We start from the raw sequence: 20,755 nt of genomic DNA on the forward strand, positions 1-20,755 counted from the left end.
CCGTTGCCGGATGGGGCCACCCGCAGCGTGCGGGACGTGAGGAGCTGCAGTGTCGGTGAATTTCGGGGGCACGGCTCCGCTGTCACACCGGCTCCGCTGCCCTGGCGACACCGCCCCTGGCGCTGTGCCGCTGCCCACCCGCTCCGCTGCCTCTGGCACACTCAAATCCCCTTTTACACTTTTACAATCTGCTTCCAGCAAAAACCCGCGAATCGCAGTTAACTCTGGGCTGCCCCTGTGTTGCCACACGAATGAAACCACAGAAAATCCGTACAGCCTCGGTTTCCGCGGTCAATGCCGCCCCCTTGTGAAACCATTTCTTTTCGCCTCCATCGCAGTCGCGGAAGGACAGGGATTAATGACCTGACAACCGAACAAGGTTCAGCCGGGCTGGGGCTTTCACCTTCAGCTGGCGCTAAAAATTACAATTTAAAGGGAGTCTGCAGGTCTGAAAGCTCAGAAACATTGAAAGAAGGCTGAAATCAGCCCCAGGTGGACGAGCCCTTGTGAGAAACCTGGAGGAGAGAAATTGCAGTGGTACCTCAGGGGTGTGATACCGGCCAGTGCAGGGCAGTGTGACAGGGACAAGTTCTACAGAGGCTCGTGGTTGGGGGGTGTGAATACCACAAAACAATCCTCAGCAGAATCCAGTTACCAAATTCCTTCAGGTAAATAATCTTCCAACACATTCCACATGTTCACAAACACAGGAGCAGCAAATGAGATCAGAATTGTTTTCATCATTCTTTTCTCTGCTTCTCTTCCATGGAAGTCCTTGAGTGGTGACTCAGGCCTGCCCTGGCTCTGGCCATGAGGAGCAGCAGAGATCAGGGCTGTAAATCAGTTTCCCCAAGCATTCAGGATTTTCCTTTATTTGGTTTTTCAGAACGCTGGCAGCATGCAGGCCCTGCTGCTGCTCCTTCCCCATATGGACAACATTTGTGTGGTGTTTGCTTAGTGCCCAAAGCCTCTGTTTACAGCTGCATCCTGCCACACACCAGTGTCACAAGCAGCCACATCCTGCTGAGCCCAGGCCTGGCACACACAAACCACTTGAGCCCACTCCAGCACAGCCCCTCTGGAGGAGGGAACGCTGCCCCAGGAGCTGCTGCTCATGGCAAGGCTCCAGCCCAGGCTCAGCCTGTGGCACAACCAGCACTGCACTGGCCCCTGGCTGCTCTGAGTGTGCAGGCTGCAGCCCCAGAACAACTCTGTGGGTTCAGTTTCATGTGTCTCCAACACTTCCCTGCAGTACAAGGGTATCTTTCACCTGGGGGCACAAGGATTTAACTTATCCAGTTTCAGCTGGCATCAGTATGGGGGGACTCTCTCCTCCCTTTAGCACTCTCACGACCCTCAGAGCTCCTCCCAGCCCTTCCAGTCCTCTGCTACAAGCGATAAAAGTAAATACTGGTGCTCCCACCACCTGCCAGGAGGAGGAAAAGCAATTTCCAGTGAGCAATGGTGACAGGAACACTGCACTGCACAAAAAGAGGAGGGAAGTTCCAGAGGGAGCTGAGGAGAGCTGCCCTGAGTTTCAGCCCCACTCTGCCACAGGACACTGACACAGGGGAGCTGGGTGTGGGCAGAGAGCAGAGAGCCAACAATCACCCATCCCCAAATCCTTCCAGATTAAGAGACTGAGGCACTGAGAGAACTCATGCTTTAATAGACACTGAAATCACAAAGAAGAAAAGGCCAAATGCCTTAGCAATTTCAATAAAAATATGAAAATCTTTTTACATGGTAAATTTCATAATATAAAAAGTTTAATGCTGTCTGGAAACAGAGTTTTAATTTACAAAGAAAGTCCATAGAGGCCAAACATGGCTAACACTGCACGTAGGGAGAGCGAGTGCTGAAGGGCTGCTGCTGGGAAGCCTCTGCTGAGCATCCTCCTCTCTGGGTCACTGTGCTCTTCTGCAGCTGAGGGGACCAGTGCCACACAGAGTGCAGCCCTGCTGGGCAGCATGGCAATGCAAAGAACCCAAAACTGCTCAAATCCATCATCACCATCCAGCTGAAACTACCAATGCTTCCTAACAGATTCTCAGACACCTCTGTGCCCCTGGATCTGTTCTGCAACTTGGAAGAGATGTTCACAGAATGAGCTTGCCCTCATGAAAGAAAATATGGCCTAGAGTGATATGCATGGGTGTAGCACCCCCTCAATGCTTTTTTCCTTATTTCAGTAAGGTATGATTAAACAGAAGGAAAACCAATGTCAGGCCAGAGGTACAGGCTAACCAACAAAATCAAATTAAACTAGATTTTGATCACTGGGGTTGTTTACTGTTCCCATTTAGTTGGAGCTAAAGACAGTCAATAAAAAAATCTCAAATCTCACACAGTAAAACGTACAGGGCAAAACCAAAACATTCTGTGGCCTTGGGGAACGGTTGCATGTGGCAGGTTTAATGTGGAAGTGGTTAATACCTAATTGTTATTGCTCACTGTATTACGCAGTGTTGTCACTTGTACCATGCACAAATACAACAACGACAAATGCATTAAACCCACAGAAGGAATTCTAACAGCAAATGGAGAACATGTGATTTTCAATTCCTGAATTTCTCCACGAATTGGGCAAACCTGATAAAACTCTTTTTTTTTCTTTCCTCACAAAGGGGTTGTTTCTCATTCAGGAGGTGGAGGAGTGAGGGACAAGGTGTGTGCAGTGTCTCCCAGCCACGAGTAAGCATGCATTTCATGGCTCCTGGCAAGCCAATGGAAGTGACCTGTGCCAAGTCAACGGAGACCTATTTCCCAAAAGACTTGTTCTAGTGACACTCACCTTCCATATTTATACAACATCAAATTCTCCAAATACTGAACTTTCTCTACATCTGAACCCTTCCCTGCTTCTAATGCTCCCCCCTCCTCAAAAACAACAACAGAAGAACCACTCCCCACACCCCCCACCCCGATTTAGCTCTGTCTGAAAGCTTTAAGCCAGCATGAAACCTGCTGGAGCACAGAAATGGGTTGTAACAAAATGGCAGCATAGAATTTCTACAGGTTAAAAGATCCTTTAGTTATGGAAGTAAACTACAACAAAGAGGCTTATTTCTGGCGTGTTATGCAGCACTACAGGGAGTATTTGCTGTTGCTATAAACAAAAAGCTGCCCACTTCCATCCTGGGTGTTCCTGGGATGTCGTTTCAAAAAGTTTATGCTGGTTAGGAACAGAGCAGGTCACATGAAGTCTCTCAGCAGTCCTGTGACCACAGCAAGTGGCATGATCAACAGCATCTCTGTCTCCACAAGGGGCAGACGCTGTGCTGACTCATTTTGGCCCACTATTCTAATTTCTCCTGCCAAATGACACGAAGGTGATGTTTAGCACCAAACCATCACAGGAAGATGTCATGTACAGACAAATAACTTGCACCATAATGAGTTGAACAGATTGACTCAACTGTTCTGCTACATTGTGTATGAGTAGGTAACTACTCCTCCTCTCTGCACTGAAAACTCTGGTGATCTCCCCTCCCTTGTTAGCTGGCTGTAACAACCCAGCCCAGTATTATCCTTTGCCTTTAGTGCTTGTGTTCATTTCTTGCCACAATGAAAAGGAAAACAATTCTCCTGAAACCAGCAGACTCCAGAATATTCTCACAGCACACATCTGATCATGCCTGTGAGTAAGCTGAGCCTAAGCATTCTCATGTTTCCATATCAGAACTGAATTCTCTGCCCTGCTATCATGCTTTTCCTCCAAGATCCCTAAGAAAATCACAAATTATCAGATCCACATTTACAACAAGAGCATCCAGCCATGCTAAGTACAATTCTCTGCATCAGCAACGTACTCTGGTACGTCCACAGAGCTGCCTGCACTCTCCATCCAGCTGCAAGACTGGAAGTTGACTTCAGATCCAGCTAAAACTCAGGGCCTAATGAATTCAGCCTCACAACACCTCTGTGAGGTAGGTAGGTAAGTATTTACTATCCCCATTTAGACAGAAAGGGAAGATGAGGCACGGAGAGGTGAAGTGATTAGCCTTCAGTCACTCAGCCAGTTCTGGGAGTGCAGAATAGACACCAAACCCTTGGTGATACAGTGCTCTGACTTCTCAGCCTGGGAATACCTTGTGTGGATCTGAGCTCACATGGTGGGGTCAATGCTGCTGCACCCCACGGCTTCAGTGCATGCAAACCATCACTGGGATCCCGATCACAGCACTGCATTCCACAGCCACCTAGAAACCATCTCCAGCCTGCCCCAGCTCCTAAACCCCATCTAGCCTAGAGAAGCTGACTGGTTGTGTCGCCCTGGGGGTGCTCTTGGTCCCTTCTCCTCCTCATGTCAGAGGGCACTCAGGTTCTGCATCCAGCCCCTCCGCTTGCTGCCTCGCCTTCTGCCTCCAGCTGCACCAACACTGGCACACCTGCTCCAAATGAAACTTGTTTCCACACCTGCTCCAAAGGAAACCTGCCCCCACAGCAGGGAAAAGGTTCCCAGACCTGCCTGTGCTGAGCCCTGGCAATGATTTAGCAGGATCAGGGAGAGATTTTTTTGGCCTGGTGATGTCTGAATCACACACACTGATGTCACATTCTTGCCTGCTCTGGAACTGCAAAATAATGTTCTGGGCTGCAGCATCTGCTATCCTTTTCTGTGCTCACTGAGCAGACGGAGAGGTAAGTACTGCCTAAAACTTGCCAGGATAAAAAGTTCACTTTCACAATGTGGTGTGCCAGAGAGACCAGAGCACTCAATAAAACCAGAACTTGTCTCTCTGACACACACTCATTACCTCACACACAGGCTCACCTGGTTGGTTAAGCCCCAAACATTTCCTTTGAGCAGACCAACCAGCAAAGTCTCATTGGAGGGCTTTCCCTCCAAAAAAGTTACCTGAGATGCAGATTTTAGAACGGGGCACCTCTCTCCTCTTGTCTTTGTTTCACCAGTCTCTAAATGATGCACCAGTACTGCCAGATCCTGCTGCTATGGAGTTTTACTGACAGCAGTTTCTGGTTTGGCCAACCTGGCAGAGGTATCTAGAAGCATGTGGTCTTCTCCTCTGTCAGCCTTTGAAAGCAGTCGAGTAAATGGCTCATCTTTCTCCAGGCAGAGACCTGTACCTATGTTCTTTGTGGTACACAGGAATATTCTGCTTCCTCTCCCTTTCCTCTCCAACCCCTGATATGTGTTATTTCTGTACAAAAAGCCAGCTGTAAAACTTCTGGTTAAGAAATACAAGGAGGTGGCTTAAAAGCCAGTGTTTAATGAGCAGACAACCAGATGCTTTGCACCTGCTGCTGCAAATACTGAATACTACAAAGAATCTGTTATCAGGTGAATCTGGCCAAGGTCCTGATAAGGGAAACAAAAACCCCCCATGTGTGTGAGGCCATGTGCCCCCACAGTGACAGCAGGCCAGCCTGTCCCATCCCTGGGCACTGCCAGCTGAGGGCATGGCCACGGCTGCTTAGATACTGGTTCTGTTTTGGTAAAGGCAAGTGGGCAGAAGCAAATACTTCAACAAGACTCTAAGTCATCAGCTGGTACTCGGGATATTTCAACATTTGGAGGAAGGGAAAAATCTTCCTGGTGACAAAAATTTATACCCGTTCCCAGCTGGCAGCCTCAGGGGACGCACGGCTCCCAGAGTGTTGCCAGGTGAGGAATGAGCTGATGTCATGGAATTTGTGGTTTCAGGGCATCTGTGTCCATTTGGAGGGATCTTCTGTGGTGAAGCAGCAAGGTGTTGCCCAATAGACAGGTCCTTCAGTTCCAGCTTCTCTGCACTTTCTTCTTTGCTGTGCCGTGGTGATAAATTGAGCAAGCTGAGGACATCTTTCTTAGAAGTCATTGTTCCAGGAGCTCCTCGGAGAATCTTTATTGGACCAGTGGAGTGGTGGGGAGTGCTTTGCCAGAACATCTTTAAGTTGTGAATTGCTTGCACTTTTTCATCGATGGCAGCCAATTTTAATTTGTCAATGTCTGGGGCATCAGCTGGGCTTGAGCGAGCAGAACCAGCTGAGGAATAGGAAAGAGCAGGAGATGGAGTGCTGCCACCAGGAGACTGATGCCCTGAGCTCGGAGAGATATTTCTGGGTGATTTAGAAATGTGAGCACTATAAGGAGAGCTGGGATACTTGAGTTTAAAGGGAGGCTGCTCAGTTAAGGACCCATGTGAGTCACAACTCGGAGATGGCTGCCCACTGTACTGACCCGTGCCTTCTCTGTTTGACATCTCTGATGTGGTGGGGCTGTTATAGCCAGAGCTCACCTTCTGAAGGGACGAGCTCCTTGTTGGAGGCTTTGGTTTGATTGCAAGAGGTGAAGAAGCCTGGTTCCTGTGGCTGGAGCTGAGCGGGCGGCTGAAGGCGCTGGTCTCCGAGGAGCGGAAGGCGGACACGCCACCGGGGCTGGGAGCTCCATCCTCAGAGCTGCTGCTCTTGCTGATCTGGCTGCTGCTGCTTCTCTGAAGGCGTTCAACAGCAATGAGGTGACTCTGAGTTTCCTCCAGAATTTTTTGGGCCAACTCTTGTGGATCAAGCTTTGGATTACTGTCCTCCTGGGATTTGACGGTGCTGTCAGTCTCAGTGCTAGACTGGTCAGATTCCCCAGTATCAGAGCTTGCAAGTTTCCCAACTTTTTGGAAAGGTGAATTTGGGCTGGGGATGAGAGTCATTTTAACAGGAGAATTTGGAGTACTTATGCTCCCTTTGGAGTTGATGGATGCTTTAATGCCTCCATTCTGACTAGTTTTGGGCTGTTTGTGATCAGGGGAAAATCTTGGTTTTACGTTTTCTTGGTAACTGGCCAAAGGCTCATTGCTGATGATAGAGAAACCTTCATACTCTTCCTCATCTTTGCTGGCTGCAGTGGCTTGTGGTGACAGCTGGCTCTGGGCCACAGACCTGTGTGGATAGATATTCTTGGGCCTCTCATAATCCTGCCTCCCTCTGTGTCCTGCCCCATCCAGCATGTTCTCTGGCTTGGAAACAAAGCTCATGGAAGAAGCAATGGAGCTCAGGCTGTACACAGAAATGGCATCTGAGGCAAGGCTGTCTGGACAGGTAGGAGAGAATGGAGGGTTTTGATACTGGGGTACAGGGTTGGAAACAGACTGAGCAGAAGCCAGTGACTCCAGTGATGAGGAACTGTCCAGGCTAAGGCGCTTGGGCAGTTCTGTAGAATCTGAAAAGGAAAAAAAAACACGAAGTACAAACATGCCCCTAGATACAGCATAAAATCAAATAAAACCAGGTAACATTTAGCAGAATTAAGAGAAAATGCTACAGAACATGCCCTCAGGCTCTGTGCTACCTCAGAACATCCAGCTACTACTTAGGTAAGGAAAAAGAAGTGCACAGCCCAGGCAAGAACCTCTGTCCAAGTATCCTAAATGGAAGCTGTCAGTTCATTATTATTTTATATCTCAACACAAAGAATGAATTATTTGTCCTCCAGTCGCTGGACTCTATCTCCAGCTTTTGCTCAGACAAGTCTTTCCCATACAAAAATAACATTTACTCCAGTCTCTGTATCACATCTGGTCTGTGTGACACATGTGTGACCTCTGCAATGATGCAAGTGTGAGATTTCAGCAGAAGCCATTCTGATCAAATCATCAGATGACACAAGAGCAAAAACACACTGAGCAGCTTTACCAAAAAGTGCCAGCAAGGATTGTAGAGCAAAGTGCATGGTCCTCCTGGTAGCTTGTTTCCCAGTTTTCAGAATGACCTCCTCTTGGCCAACTTCACAAAGGTCAAAACCTGTAGTGGGACATGGAACAGAAAATTACAGCTGACAGACCCTCTGTCTCAAATAAGAGTAAGTCTCATTTATAACACAGAACAGAGAGGTATGACAGCCTGCAGCACCCTCGGAAGGATGACTTCACCTCTCATGTGCAGTTTGTTGTCTGTTATTTTTTACTGTTTAGCACACCTTCTCCAGGTGCTGGGAGCTTTGTGGTGCTGGACTGGGAGCACACACACTCATTAACAAATCACTCCTGTCAAGTCTTCTGTAGCTGCAAATTACTTGGAGTTGTCAGGAAATTATATACCAAACACATCTCAGGGGACAATGTTCTACATGCCAAACAATTTATTATTAATTTATTATTAATTCCACAGAAATAGAGCTGAAGAGCACAGACCTTGGAATTTGGCAAATGCAAGCTGAGCTGCAGGGGGCAGACAAATGTAAAGCTGTGAATCTTATCAGTGTTTCAAACCCCACATGAGACACCTGCAATGGGTTTAGAGAGACAACAGAAAGAAGTGTTTTCCTACCTAGAGCTGCCAGAAACTCATGACAGCCAGGCAGCCTCCAGAGCTGGACACTGATGGAGACCTGGATTGGTGCAGAGGGGAAATCTTGCTCCTTTTCTCCTGCTTGAAGTTGAACCAGGACTTGATGCAGCTGAAGACAGCAATACAGACATTAGCCATCCCTTACAAGTCACATCACTGCTTCTCCTACAGCCACTGATAAAGCAATGCCCTCTGCACACCCCTTCCCTGGACACCCAGTTCAGCTGCAGCTCCTGAACAGAGCAGTGAGATGGGAAGGTCTGGGAAGAAGGACAGTTCAGGGACAGCAACATCAGACAGCCTGGAACAGCAGCAAAGGCAGGGACAGACCAGGAGTGAGGGCTGGGGGGTGGCCAGTGGAAACTGAGCAAGAAGGAAGCACAGCAGGAACATCTGTGAGGGGAAAGAAAAGGAAAGAGATACTCTGGGGCTGCTCACAGAAGTTTACTAAAGCCCATTCCATGACTGAGCCATACTCCTTATGCAAATCCTAAGAAACTCATTAACTGGGCAGAACAAGTCATATGAAACCATGGAAGACTTTCCTAATATCTCCATGGCCTCCAGGAAAGAAGTTTCTCAACTGTGCCCAAGGGACAGGAGTAGCAAGCTAGAGAGAAAATGTGTTTATGAAGATCTGACACAAATTAAGATGCCAGGATCCCGTGTAATTCACCAACACAGCCAGGGCAGCAAGGATGGAAAGCCATTAATCAGGAACCAGCTAACCTCAGGACCACCCATCTCTCACAACCCACAAAAGCTTACACAGGCCTTTTTCCACAGTAGCTGTGTGAAGCAAATCCCAGGCCTGAGAGAGGGTGCAGAGAGGGTGCAGCACAGGGCAGGGTGTGCAGTGACCCCTGCACTGCACCCTGCACCTCAGTGTCCCCCCCTGCACATCATACTCACCATTCCCACCACATTTCTAACAGCCTTCGGGCAGCAGGCAACAAGAAAGGAAAAGAGGAGAAAAGAACATGGGTTACTCTGTGCTACAAAGTGCCTGTGCTGAGGAACCTTGCAGGGACACATCCATGGCCAAGCCAGCACCCTGACTGCCAAGATGCTCTGTCCAGAGAAAGAAGGGAGCAATGGGAATGGCCTGAGCTGGGAATCCAACAGCATGGGAACAGGCAGCTGGAATCTGGGAGTGCCCAGCTCATGACAGCTCAGACACTTAGCAGGCAGACACTGCGGCCAACCCACACTCTGGCAGGAGGCTGAACATAAACCAGCCCTTCTCTTGTTTCCTCTGGGACACAGAACTGGTGCTCAGTGTAAGCAGAAATCCCTGACTTTTCCTTGTACATGCAGTAGTCTGAAGTTCTCTCTTTGGTGGCTCCTGCCTTCTCTTTTGCACTCAAAATAAGCATTTTCTGTCCAGTGCAGCTGCTCAGGCTCCCACCTTGCTGCTTCACTAATGCCAAGAGCACTCACTCCCCTGTGGTGCTGGGAGGAAAACCAACCAGCAGCACCCAGTGACTGCAATGTCTGAGCTCCTGCTTCTGTCTGGAACAAAGTCTGCTTTCCTCTGGGACAGCAGAGCCCCAGCTGCTCACACCATGAACTGCCAAGAGGCAGGAGAGGAAAACAGCAATAACCACAATGAAGGGGAGAGCTGCTGAAAACCAACATGTAACAGGATAAACTGGTGCAAAAGGGAGTTCTGCCAGGGGTCTGGGCTATGGAAGAAAACTTGCAATATCCCTGCCAGTATTTACTCTGTGGGGCAGCGAGGAAAGGGTGAGTGTGTCTTTTGTTTGGTAATTACCTTGGGTAATTTAATTATCTGAGGCAGGGCAGCAATCATGAAGCCACCTCATTAGCACTCTAAGACATTTTGAGCCATGGGAATGTTGTACTGTCCTCTTCACACCCCGTGGACCTGGCGTCCCTTGGGTGGCCATGAGGGAGATAACCCTGAACTTAACCTGAGACACATCTCAGGCACTGAGGAGAGCCAAGGCAAGAGGCAAAACACCACCAAGGACACTGGAAACATCTCAAACATCTCAAACTCTGCTGCAGATCCTAACAGGATCCTAACAGGAACCCTTTCCTTGGAGCAGAGTCATCCCAGTGGGCTGCCAGAGCTGCTCAGCAGGTCACAGAGAGGCTGGGGCTCTTCTCTGGCTTTTTATGCAGACTCCGTGTGACCAAAGCAAGGGCAGCCTGACACCACACAGAACCAATCCCAGCTCCCCATCACAGCATTGCCTGGGATGTTTCTGCATGGGGAAAAGGGAAAGACAGTGAGATACAGGCCAATTGCCTGTGTGAGTGTGTCCATGTACTAAAGCAAGCAAATGATGAAGAGAAACCTCATCAGAGGAGCACTCAGGACAGCAAGAACCATGGAATGGGAAGCAGCCAGGCTGGTGGCACAGAGAAAGGTCAGGTCAGGCTAGGCATGCTCCAGAGACAGGAGAGGGGAGAGTGTGAAGGAGGCTGAGGGGAGCAGGGTGAAGTCCCATCACCACAGGTAGCACTGCCCTTCTCCTAGAGACCAGAAATCCCTTCCCTGGAGCTGTGAGCACACACAGGAGCAGCACAGGCTCAGGGAGTTTTCTGACAGACCTTGCCTTGTCCAAAGTCAACCAAACCTTGGGACTTCAGTAAATACAGTGGGCAATGAGCAGCCAACGTGGGCCTAGGCAGGATGGCCAAACAGGATTAGGAATCTGCTACTCAATTCCCCCACACTGCTGGAGGGATCATGTCTTCACTTGTCACTGAACAGGGAGTCCCAGGGCCATGCAGCCCAGTAACCCACCTGCATATTTTCCTTCTGGACACACTTTCATTCACACAAACAGGCAAGTTTAGAATTTCAACCCTCAAGTCTCCTAGCAAGCTCTGGGTTGATAAACCAGGGCATCAACCATTCAGCATATTTCTGAATTTACTGACCTAGGAAGAGCCATTTGGAACATGGTACAGGAGGAAAACCCCCCAACTCACCCTGTTGATAAGCTGCTCTCCTGTTTCTGAAGCTGTGATAAGTTTACAAAGTGCCTGAAGTGCAGGGTTAGGCAAACCTGAAAAACATCAGCAGAAACATCTGTATCTGTTTCTTGACTGCAAGAAATGCAACAAGCCTCAACAGAACACACACTTGGCTAATTGCTAAAACCTCTCCCCCACATCACTGGACAGCTCTGGAAGCAGCAGCAATTTCCAGAAAGCAAAAGGTCTTCCCATTTTGCATCTGATGACAGGTCTCCTGTCTGAGAGCTGGGAGAGAGGAACAGTCACCTCATGCTTACTCGACCCAGCAGCAAATGATTCTCATCTGTGGCAAAACTTTCAGTTAACATCTACTTTTAGAACTTCTTCCCAGATACATTGATTTCATTGATGTAAAATATCCCAGTTTCACATGCTGACATGACAGAAAAGTGTGAAAGGCTGATGTCTGCCTGGCCAGGGCCCACAGCTGCCTCCTCTCACCTAGGAGGGACTGGATGGTGGTGCTGCACTGCTGCAGCCTGTCCCCAGGGTCTGAGGTTGGGAAGAACACTGCTGCTGGGAGGCCACTGGCTGGTGGGTCCAACCGAAATCCCACTGCTGTGAGGAGTGCCTGCCAGCCTGGAATGCCACCAACTTTATTCTCCACACTCTGCTGGGAGGTGTACATGGAGTTGTGCTGCCCGTTCTGGATTCGCTGCAGTGATTTCTCCACCTGTGAGGAAATAAAACACCTTATTGTACAAGATGCTGCTACTGACTGCTTCTTTTTACTGGAACAGCAGGCTGGGAGACAGCAGATCCAAGATTGATCCTGGCCTGTCTCACACAAGAGGACATTAGTGCCTTGGAAAGAAAAGCTCCAGGAACTCAGCTTTCACAGCTGCAACATCACAGTGATGAGTGTCAATATTCTCTGGGACGCTGGGAACAATAACGCCACAAGAAATGAAGTAGCAGTTTGTCTGGGATAGTTTCCTGTAAGCCTGGCAGCTGCATTTCTCCCTAAAGATGATTCACCTTGGGGTTCCAGGCTGCTTATTACCAGACAAAGAGCCTGCAGCCACACAGCAAACAGGAAAGAGAGATGAGTGTCCACAAAACCCAGCAACTGGGAAGACCAGCAATATTCACAGGTTTCCATTATTCTATGGATACTTCACACTCCTGTGAGACCACAGATGATGCATTGGGAAGAAAAGTATTAGAAGTCATGAGTGATCACTGCAGCCACCTGGCAGTTGGCTCCAGTCCCACTGTTCCCCAGGACAGACTGGTGGCACAGATGGGGACAGAAGGGCCTCTTATCTTCCAAACACACAGAGACAACAGTGACTGTGCTCTGTGTTTCCATGACTGCCATGTTCAGAGCTATTTCCCTGTATAAACAATTAATCCCAATGCTTACCCCTTAAGCAGAAACCCAATTCAACAGCTAATGCAAACCAGATGGGTCTGGGGAAGATTCTGTCACAATACAATCTAAGATTTTGCTTACTTTGCCTCTTTTTGCACTGAACACTTCCTTAGGTGTCCAAGTCTTTCCACACTGACCCAGAGTTTTGCAAGAGGATACATCATGGCAGGGGAGGGGGGATGAAGGTGTATATAGATATTTTTTCAAGTGGGAGTGGCTGCACATCAGGCAGTGGCTGTTCCACTCATGGCTCCACTCCTGCCCTCAGGTGAGGGTGTCTCAGGACTGGGTGGGCTGTGGTGACACTCGTGGCTGTGACAGCACTTCCTCTCCCTTACCAGATGAAGGAGAACACGCAGAGCATCCCGGGCCCTGTCAGGGTGCTGCAGGATCTCAGTCAGGGCCTGTCCTACCAGTGAAGAAGGGCTGTTCAGCTTCATATCACTCCCAATAAGCATGAAGCCTGCAGGATTCAGAATGAGAGACAGTCAACCTCCTGTTGTTATGGAAAATGCTCAAACCAGACACAGATGTCCTCTGCCCTCAGACCAGTGAATGGTGGTTCACTGTACCCTGCACAGGGACATTCTTTTCGCAGAGCTGCTGCCTACTCCCTGCCCAGTCATGCAGACTGAACTTCCAGAAAGTTTCTAGATATTTCTTACTGTCCCCTGCTATTAAATCAATAGCGTCTTGCTGTTCAAGCAAGCAGAAAACCACTGGATTGCAGCTAAACTTGTCCAGGCATGCTCCAGGTCTCCTCTGCAGCCGCAGAAATCAACACATGCCAACAGTGGTCGTAAAACAGAACTGTGAACATGGAAAGTTTTCACTGTCCTGGTCAGAAACCTGTCCTGGCTCATGCCCCATTCAGTGCCAGACACCCCAGATGCCAGCACAAGGAGCTCTACATTTCCCTTCTCATTCATGCAGTGAGGATGCAGCTGCTCCTGGCTCTGCTGCTCTGTCCAAGACCCAGTGCCAAGGGTCAGCAGTGGAAGTCAGGGACTGTGTGGGATGAACTTGCACAGTGCCATGGAAGGGGCAGAGCTCAGCCAGCCTGAGCAGCTGAAAGCCTCTGCTTGCTGGCAATGCCAAGCACCATGTCCACACTTGTTCTCTTCTGCCTAGGAAGTGGTCACTTTTGGGGCTTTTTAGTGCTCTTTTCTTTTGAGACAGAAAAATCTTGGAAGGAAAATAAAATCCCAACTGAACTGTGGATCGTAACCTGAACTCAGCTCACAGCTGGTGCTACCTGAACCACATCCTGATGCTGGACAACATGCCTGAAATCACTGTCAGCCTGACTCATTTTAACAAGTTCCCACTCCTCCAGCCATATGCAGTTCACACCAGAGCCATATTCACCACAGTTTCCTGAGCTAAAGAACATGCTTCTGCTGCTGGTGCAAAAATCAATTTGGGGAATGCCTGCAGCTTTCAAAAACCAGGCCTCATGCCAGGAAGAAAAATTAGTTTATCTGCACATATTCCTGTCACAGCACTGCTGAACTCCCAAGACTTTGTCATTCCATATCTCAAAGTACAGATCTAATTGAGAGGGAGCAAGCACCAGTACTGCACAAGGAGCTGATACTGCTGAGACATTCCCAATGGAAGCAAGGGAAACCTTTCTCCTAAAAGGACCAAAGGAATAAGCCCTACAAGGTTTATGTCACAAAAATCACAGCTACTTGCTGCTGCTTCTAGCAGCACTTTTCCTGCCTCCTGTTGAAGTGTCACTAAATTTGCCATTAAAAAGTCTGTATGTGTGCTCCAGCTGACTGCATCCCATGGACACAGGAAATGTGAGCCTGGAGATTTCAAACATAGAGAAGGAGTTGCTGTACTGCACTTTATTTCTTTCCAGTCATGAAACACTTCACCTCACAACTGCTTCTAATTATACCCAATCCATACCCACCTACTGTGCCCAGTGAAATGCTGATGAGTCCTGTGACACTGACATTCAGCCACACTCAGCTGAATCACAGTCTGAGACACAGGGGCTGAATTCCGGGAAAGCACAAGGCACACACTGCTCCCAATTACCTGCCAGCACTGCTCCTTGCTTAGCTCACATAGTTTGGCAGCTCCCTAGTTAGAAACCCATCTGATTTGTCCAGAAGAAGACTTCCTACCTGCCCAGTTGGCTGGGTGGGAGAACTGCTTGCTGCTCTGCACAGTTTTCATTGCTTCTCCCAGGGCTGCGCTGGCTTTCATCCCGTTTAAGAGAGAGGAGTAGAAGGCGTGCACAAACATTTTGGAAGCAGCCACAGGAATGGGCCAGAGTGACACAAGGACACACTGAGCCCCAGCAGCCAGGAATGCTCTTGTCAAGCCAATGACTCCATCAGAAGTGACTTTGCTGTTGGACTCTTGGTAAGAGCCAAGAACCACCAGCTTGACAGGAAGACGCAGATCCAGCACATCAGCCGCTGTAAGCAGGAACTCCTGGAGAGGAGGGCAGTCTGAGATGCTCTCCACATCACTGGCATCATCCTGCATCCTAAGAGACTCTGGGATTGTGTAGGGGTTCCCAAAGGAGCTCTTGCTGCTGGCTGGGTTGCTGTCAGTGTTGGGTGTCAGGACCAAAGCAGCCAGTTTCCAGGAGACGTGGGTTGCGAAATGGACACATTCTGCCTGAGTCAGGGCACTCATGACTCTCTCTTTTGTTGATGAGCTGCCAACTAAGGGCTGGCAGCCAAGTAACTCAGATACCATATAGGCTTCCTCTTCTGCAGAGGGCATAGGTCCCCAGAGCCACCTGTCCATAACTGCTGAAGGGAGCTTGGGATTTCCTATCACAGCTGCCATTGAGGTAGAACTGGAGTAAGCAGGAGTATTCTTCCTCACATGGGACTACAGAGAGAAAGAGAAAGAGAAAATGGGGTTCAAAGACCTGGTCTTTATGGTGCTGGAAATAAAATATCCTGTCCCTTTGGCTCTAAACATAAGTCTGGTTGTCATAATTACAGGAAGAGTGCATTTCCTTAGTTTCTTCTGTTTAACTATTCCAAGGAACACCTCTGTTTGAGTCTGGTCAAGACTTCTATTCCCAGATCACAGATATAGCCCAGGTCCCTTTGAGGGCTGCAACAGAGCTAAAAACATAAAGAAGATTCCAGGTTCTCACATTCCTGGAACAGCACCTGCAGTCACTCACTAAGCAGTTCCTCATATCTGTATTTCCAAGATCAGTGTCAGCACTGCCAGCAGCAGGTGCTGCACACAGCTGATGCTGAATGGAATAGCAGTAATGCTGACAAGATTCAGACCCTTCTGCTGTTCCACTGACTGTGCTTAACCCAGGGCAAACCAAGATGTGCCACAAAACACTGCCCAGCAAGAGCAAATGTGATTTGGTGCATTCTCCCAGAGACCTGAGCATTAGAAATGCTGCCAAACCCCAGCAGGAAGATACTGCTGCAGGATTCACCTGTGGGATTTGCTTTCCCTCATAGCTTTGGTGTCCTGAGACATCAGTGGCCTTCCCCACTCAGAATGCTAAAATGGAGGTGAACATACCAGCAATGTGACAGGACAGTCAGCTTGGCAAGGAAGCTCAGCACAGATCACAGACACCTACATCTCTGTAGTCTGCCATGTAGTTCCACACCCAGCACATGCAATCCTTTAGAGGAGGATCTCCAAAAGATCCAGTCCCCTTGTCCTTCCTGGCATGCCTGGGGCTGTGATTGAGTGCTGCAGGAACTACATCAGAACCTACTTCAGAGCTGTGGTGCTCAGCGTGCTCCTCAGACCCAGGGTGGCCTGGTTGTGGTTTCTGTTGCTGTGTCTGGCACAGCAGGACAGAGCTGCTGCTTTGTGAGCATGTACCAGGACCTGCACCCCCAGGAGAGGTTTCATAAGCAGTGTCAGACCTTGGAGCTGGGGTTCAGTGACTGGATGGAGGGCACTGCAATGAGGCTGAAGCGCTCGTAGAGGTACTCGTTGGAGGAGCTGCCCTTCAGCAGAGCAAAGGGAATGAGGTACAGCTCTCCCTCCAGAACCAGGACCAGCTGGCGGTGGCGGCCCACAGGCCCACTGGAATGCATCAAACCCTGAAAAGAAAGAGCAGAGAATTAGTTTGGCCCTTTCATTGCACCCATGTCCCTGCCTGCATTTCCCAAGCATCAGGCTCTGCTGTGACCACGTGTCAGTTTGGAAACACCCACACCAGAACCACGCTCTGTGTGACACATGAGCACGTCCTGTGCAGCTGGACTGCTGCTCACCTGTGCCCAGCCAGTTCCCCAGGGACAAGGGAGCACTGAGGGCATTGACCTGTCTGTTCTGGGTCATCATCCTGGCCTCAGCCCACGTGGGGCCCAGCCTCACCCTGGTTCTGCAGCTCCTTCTGCTCCAGCCTGAAATACTGGCTAACCCCCACCACCTATGTCTTTCAGTATTGTCATCATCTTTCCTTTGTCAGAGAATATTCTTTCTGATACTGAATTTTTAAAAAGCCATTTCTTCTGAAGAGCAAACCATCTCAAACAGATTTGTCCATGGCCTGCACTTCCAGACACTTGACATCATCATCAAGCCAGAGTCACCAAAAGATCTAACCAGGAAGCAGCTTATGGATGGAAGTGAAGCAGAGAGATCAGTCAATAGGGAACATGCAGCTGGGCACAAAATGTGGCAACTGCTCCTGGTCCCATCTAACTGTGGAAATTTATTCATCTAGTGTATCATAAAAACAATTTGTTTTCACTCCAGGAAAGCTTTACTTCAAGGCACTGCAATTTGCTCCAGCTTAAACACTGGCAGCCCACAAAAAAAAAAAAAAAGAAAGTATGCAGGACTAGATCTTTGTCTCTAGATGGTTCCTAAGACCCCTTCCACCCCAGACTGTTCTGTGAAAATACCACCCTTCAGAAACCAGCCCCAAGCTGTTTGTTCTTGCTTTCCCACACTGAGAGGGTTTTGGTGTCTGTGCAAAGCCTTACTCCTTCCATGGGTCCTATCAGTAAGTCGTAGAGAGCACGGAGTGGGGGCTTGCTAAAAGAAGTCTGTCTCCTTGGAAGTGATGATGTTCCATCCTTAACAGGAGACATGGTACTGCTGAACAGGCTGGTCATGCTCTGACAGCTCCTGTGGGCAAAAGCCAAGGGAGAGGTTAGCTGCAGGAATCTGAGCTGCCCTGACTTCTGACAGTGACCCTGTCACCCAGGGCACTCTGCTCTCTAAGATGCTTCATGGGAGGACTTCAGTCTCCCATTCAGCTTCACACCTCAGTGAGCAGTGACATTAATGGCAGGATGGATCAGCTGCAGACAGCACACGACATTGTGCGGAGTTTCTCTCCACACTCCAGTGCCTCAAGTGCTGTTCCCAGCTGCTCCTGCACACCTATGGGCAGCAGCTGTGTGCAGGCAGGCATGAGACCCACTGACAACTGACCACAGCCACAGGAGGATCTGCACTTGGGCTGAGCACCAACTAACCTGGTGATACCAGAGGAAATGTGACAACAGGCAAACCACGAGACATCAAAATTCTGCACTTCTGCCACTGCTGAGCAACACCTGGTGCCCATTTCTGATAGTCCCACAGAGCTCTGCACGTGATCTCCTGGCATCAGCAGCCACAAGTGTCTGCTCTGCTGAGGAAATGAAGTTGCCCCAATCTGGGCTCACTGGTCCAGCAGCTGTGCTCCACAGAAATGTTATCCTTGGCTTGGGACCATTTTATGTGGCAAGGGTAACTTCCCAAAACATTTTAGCAGGTGGATCTCAAAGGAAAGGTAGGGAGGCCTGGGACATACTCCAGCCATTTCTGATACATACCAACACACAGATTCAGAAATTGCATTTTTCCCTCTCTTTCGCTCCCCAGCCTTCTGACCCAGCTCACATCATGCCTAAAACCTATAGCTCTCTGAAGAAAAAAATGCTCTTACCACCCACAAGGAATTTCCATCTTATGGGCAATACGAGGAATAACCTCAGAATGCCAACAGAAGCCTGGTGTCTGACTGTCCATGCTCTCCAACCCAGAGATTCCAGTGACAGTACGAGTATGCTGCTCCTGCTGCTACCTAGAGCTGCTGGAAACTCATCTGGGGGATCTGTGCAACAGGGGATCAGCACAGGCTCCCCACACACCCATCTGCCACACTTCACTGCAGCACCCGACTGCAGGGTTCAGCTTTATGAAGCACAGATTTTTACATCAGATCAGGAAAGAAAATCTGTGCAGGGATATCCAGTGTTTTCCAGGACCCTGTGCCCCAATCCTCCCTGATGAGGCAGGATTGTTGCCATCAGGCAGCACTTGCCAGCCCCACAGCCCATGTTCAGCCATTGTCACACACTCATTTACTGCAGGGAATAGAGGCTTCATTACTCCAATCAGCAAAGCCCTCCTGCATCTTGGGCTTCCCAGCCAAGCAGCTCTGGATTTATTTCTTCACCACTCAGATTGCTTTTTATGAGAACCAATCCAAGGAAGCACCATAAATCTCTCACATCTCTTGCCTCTGTGTGTGTGTGTGTACACAAAGAGTGAGCAAATCCACAGGGGAGGATGGACAGATCTCTTGTGGCAAGTGGAGCTGACCAGGAGCCCTGGCCAGCCCATCCTTTCCTCCCAAAGAAGCCAACAAAAGGTGCACTGATGATTTGCACCTTGCTCTTGCAATGCAGAGGATTCCCTGATGTCTGAACAGTGAAATCTCTCATTTGGAAGCCTCTGCTCAGACTCTGCAGTGCTGCTGATTTATAACCCTTTGTACAGGCAGCCTAGCCTGCAGCAAGCAGAGAAACAGCACAAACAGGCAGGGCTTAGCTCTGCTCCCTGCCTTTGTCTTGGGGATGCAGGAACAAAGCAAAGCCTCAGAGAACAGGCTCAGAGTGACCTGGCTGCCCAGCAGCCTCACAGGTGCTGGCTCTGCCTGCTGAGGATGAGTGGCTGGGCCCAGGCAGAAGGGGGAGTTCATCCCAGAACCAGCACAGAGCTGCTCCTGCCTTAGCACTAATTAGGATTTTGGACAAGTTAAATACTCCCCATGGCCAAGCACAGCCATTGGGAGGGGGCTGGAAGTTAGGCTGGTGCTGCAGGGGTCTGACAGCCTCAGGAAGCTGGATACCCACCAAGCCTTCCTCAAAGAGACTCTTGCTAAAGATGCAGCCCTAAATCCACATCAGGGCCTTGACACATACAAAGCTGCAGGATGCCCCATCCCTGGGCTGTTCCTAAGAGCTGCAAACTACTGACTTGACAAGACACCTGAGCTAAGCTCCCAGGTCTGGATTCAAAGTAATGTATGTGGCTCCTGTGAAGCAGAAAGACAGATGTGGCATGGCTGGCCACGGTAGTGTTCCTGAAGATTAGCATTCCCTGGAACAGAATCACATCCTACTTCCCCCTGTAACCAGGACAATCTCCTCTCTTTCTAAGCCTGATAAAATAGCAAAATATCTCAGCAGTTCTGGGGATCTTCCTGTGTGATCCAAAACTAGCAAGTACTCATAGTCCTTCATCAGTGCAGCAGCTTGAACAGATATGCTTGTGGATTCTGAAAAGAAAACCAGGCCAGTTGCTGGTGCCAGCAGGCAGCTCCCAGTTCTGTGGGGATGCTGTAACAGTTCACAAGCTCCAATGGTGGCTCACAACACTCCAGGCTGATCATATTTTCTTTTCCAGCTGAGAAAGGCCTAGGGTGTCCTGTGCTCATAAACCACAATCAAGCACAGATCCAGTCAGAAACCCTGGGTTGCATCATGCAGCCACACTGGAAAAATTCTGTCCTCAATTTTCTTTCCAAATGGTTGCCTTAAGCCCTAATCAGCACAGTCATGTGAAAGGCTGAGAACAAGTTGTAAGAGGCAGAAAATGAGTGGAGATTTGCAGCTAGTGCAATCCTGTAACTCTGGAAATGCGGCATATTCCCACCTAATTGGTACAACACTTGACATCAACAGAAACATGTATTTCCATAACAAGTGTGCAGGAGAGACCTCCAAGCTCTACATCTCACACACAGCAGGGAGAAAACAATTGCTTGGAGTCTCAAAATCAGCCCTTGGCCAGGAGAAGAGCAAATTCAGAACAGCTTTTCCTCTGGACAATCATCAG

General features: G+C 49.2%; 1 protein-coding gene across 3 annotated transcripts in view; it reads right to left on the minus strand.

Moving 5' to 3' along the window:
• Positions 1 to 1,646: 1,646 nt before the first annotated feature.
• The window catches only part of TTC28 (tetratricopeptide repeat domain 28), a 102,616-nt gene continuing 83,507 nt past the window's right edge, over positions 1,647 to 20,755 (minus strand). For 2 of the 3 annotated variants that reach the window (XM_031057416.1, XM_031057418.1), the window contains 10 exons: positions 17,626 to 17,770; positions 16,555 to 16,734; positions 14,812 to 15,532; positions 13,009 to 13,133; positions 11,737 to 11,968; positions 11,248 to 11,324; positions 9,196 to 9,219; positions 8,263 to 8,392; positions 7,630 to 7,737; positions 1,647 to 7,156 (listed from right to left, as the gene is read on the minus strand). In XM_031057416.1, coding sequence (XP_030913276.1) covers positions 5,529 to 7,156; positions 7,630 to 7,737; positions 8,263 to 8,392; positions 9,196 to 9,219; positions 11,248 to 11,324; positions 11,737 to 11,968; positions 13,009 to 13,133; positions 14,812 to 15,532; positions 16,555 to 16,734; positions 17,626 to 17,770 — 3,370 coding nt within the window. In that variant the 3' untranslated portion in view covers positions 1,647 to 5,528. The remainder of the gene's footprint in view (positions 7,157 to 7,629; positions 7,738 to 8,262; positions 8,393 to 9,195; positions 9,220 to 11,247; positions 11,325 to 11,736; positions 11,969 to 13,008; positions 13,134 to 14,811; positions 15,533 to 16,554; positions 16,735 to 17,625; positions 17,771 to 20,755) is intronic. The other variant, XM_031057417.1, reaches the window with a different exon arrangement.

This window comes from Geospiza fortis, unplaced genomic scaffold, assembly GCF_000277835.1.
Source record: "Geospiza fortis unplaced genomic scaffold, GeoFor_1.0 scaffold408, whole genome shotgun sequence".
In the NCBI taxonomy this organism is placed as follows: Eukaryota; Metazoa; Chordata; class Aves; order Passeriformes; family Thraupidae; genus Geospiza; species Geospiza fortis.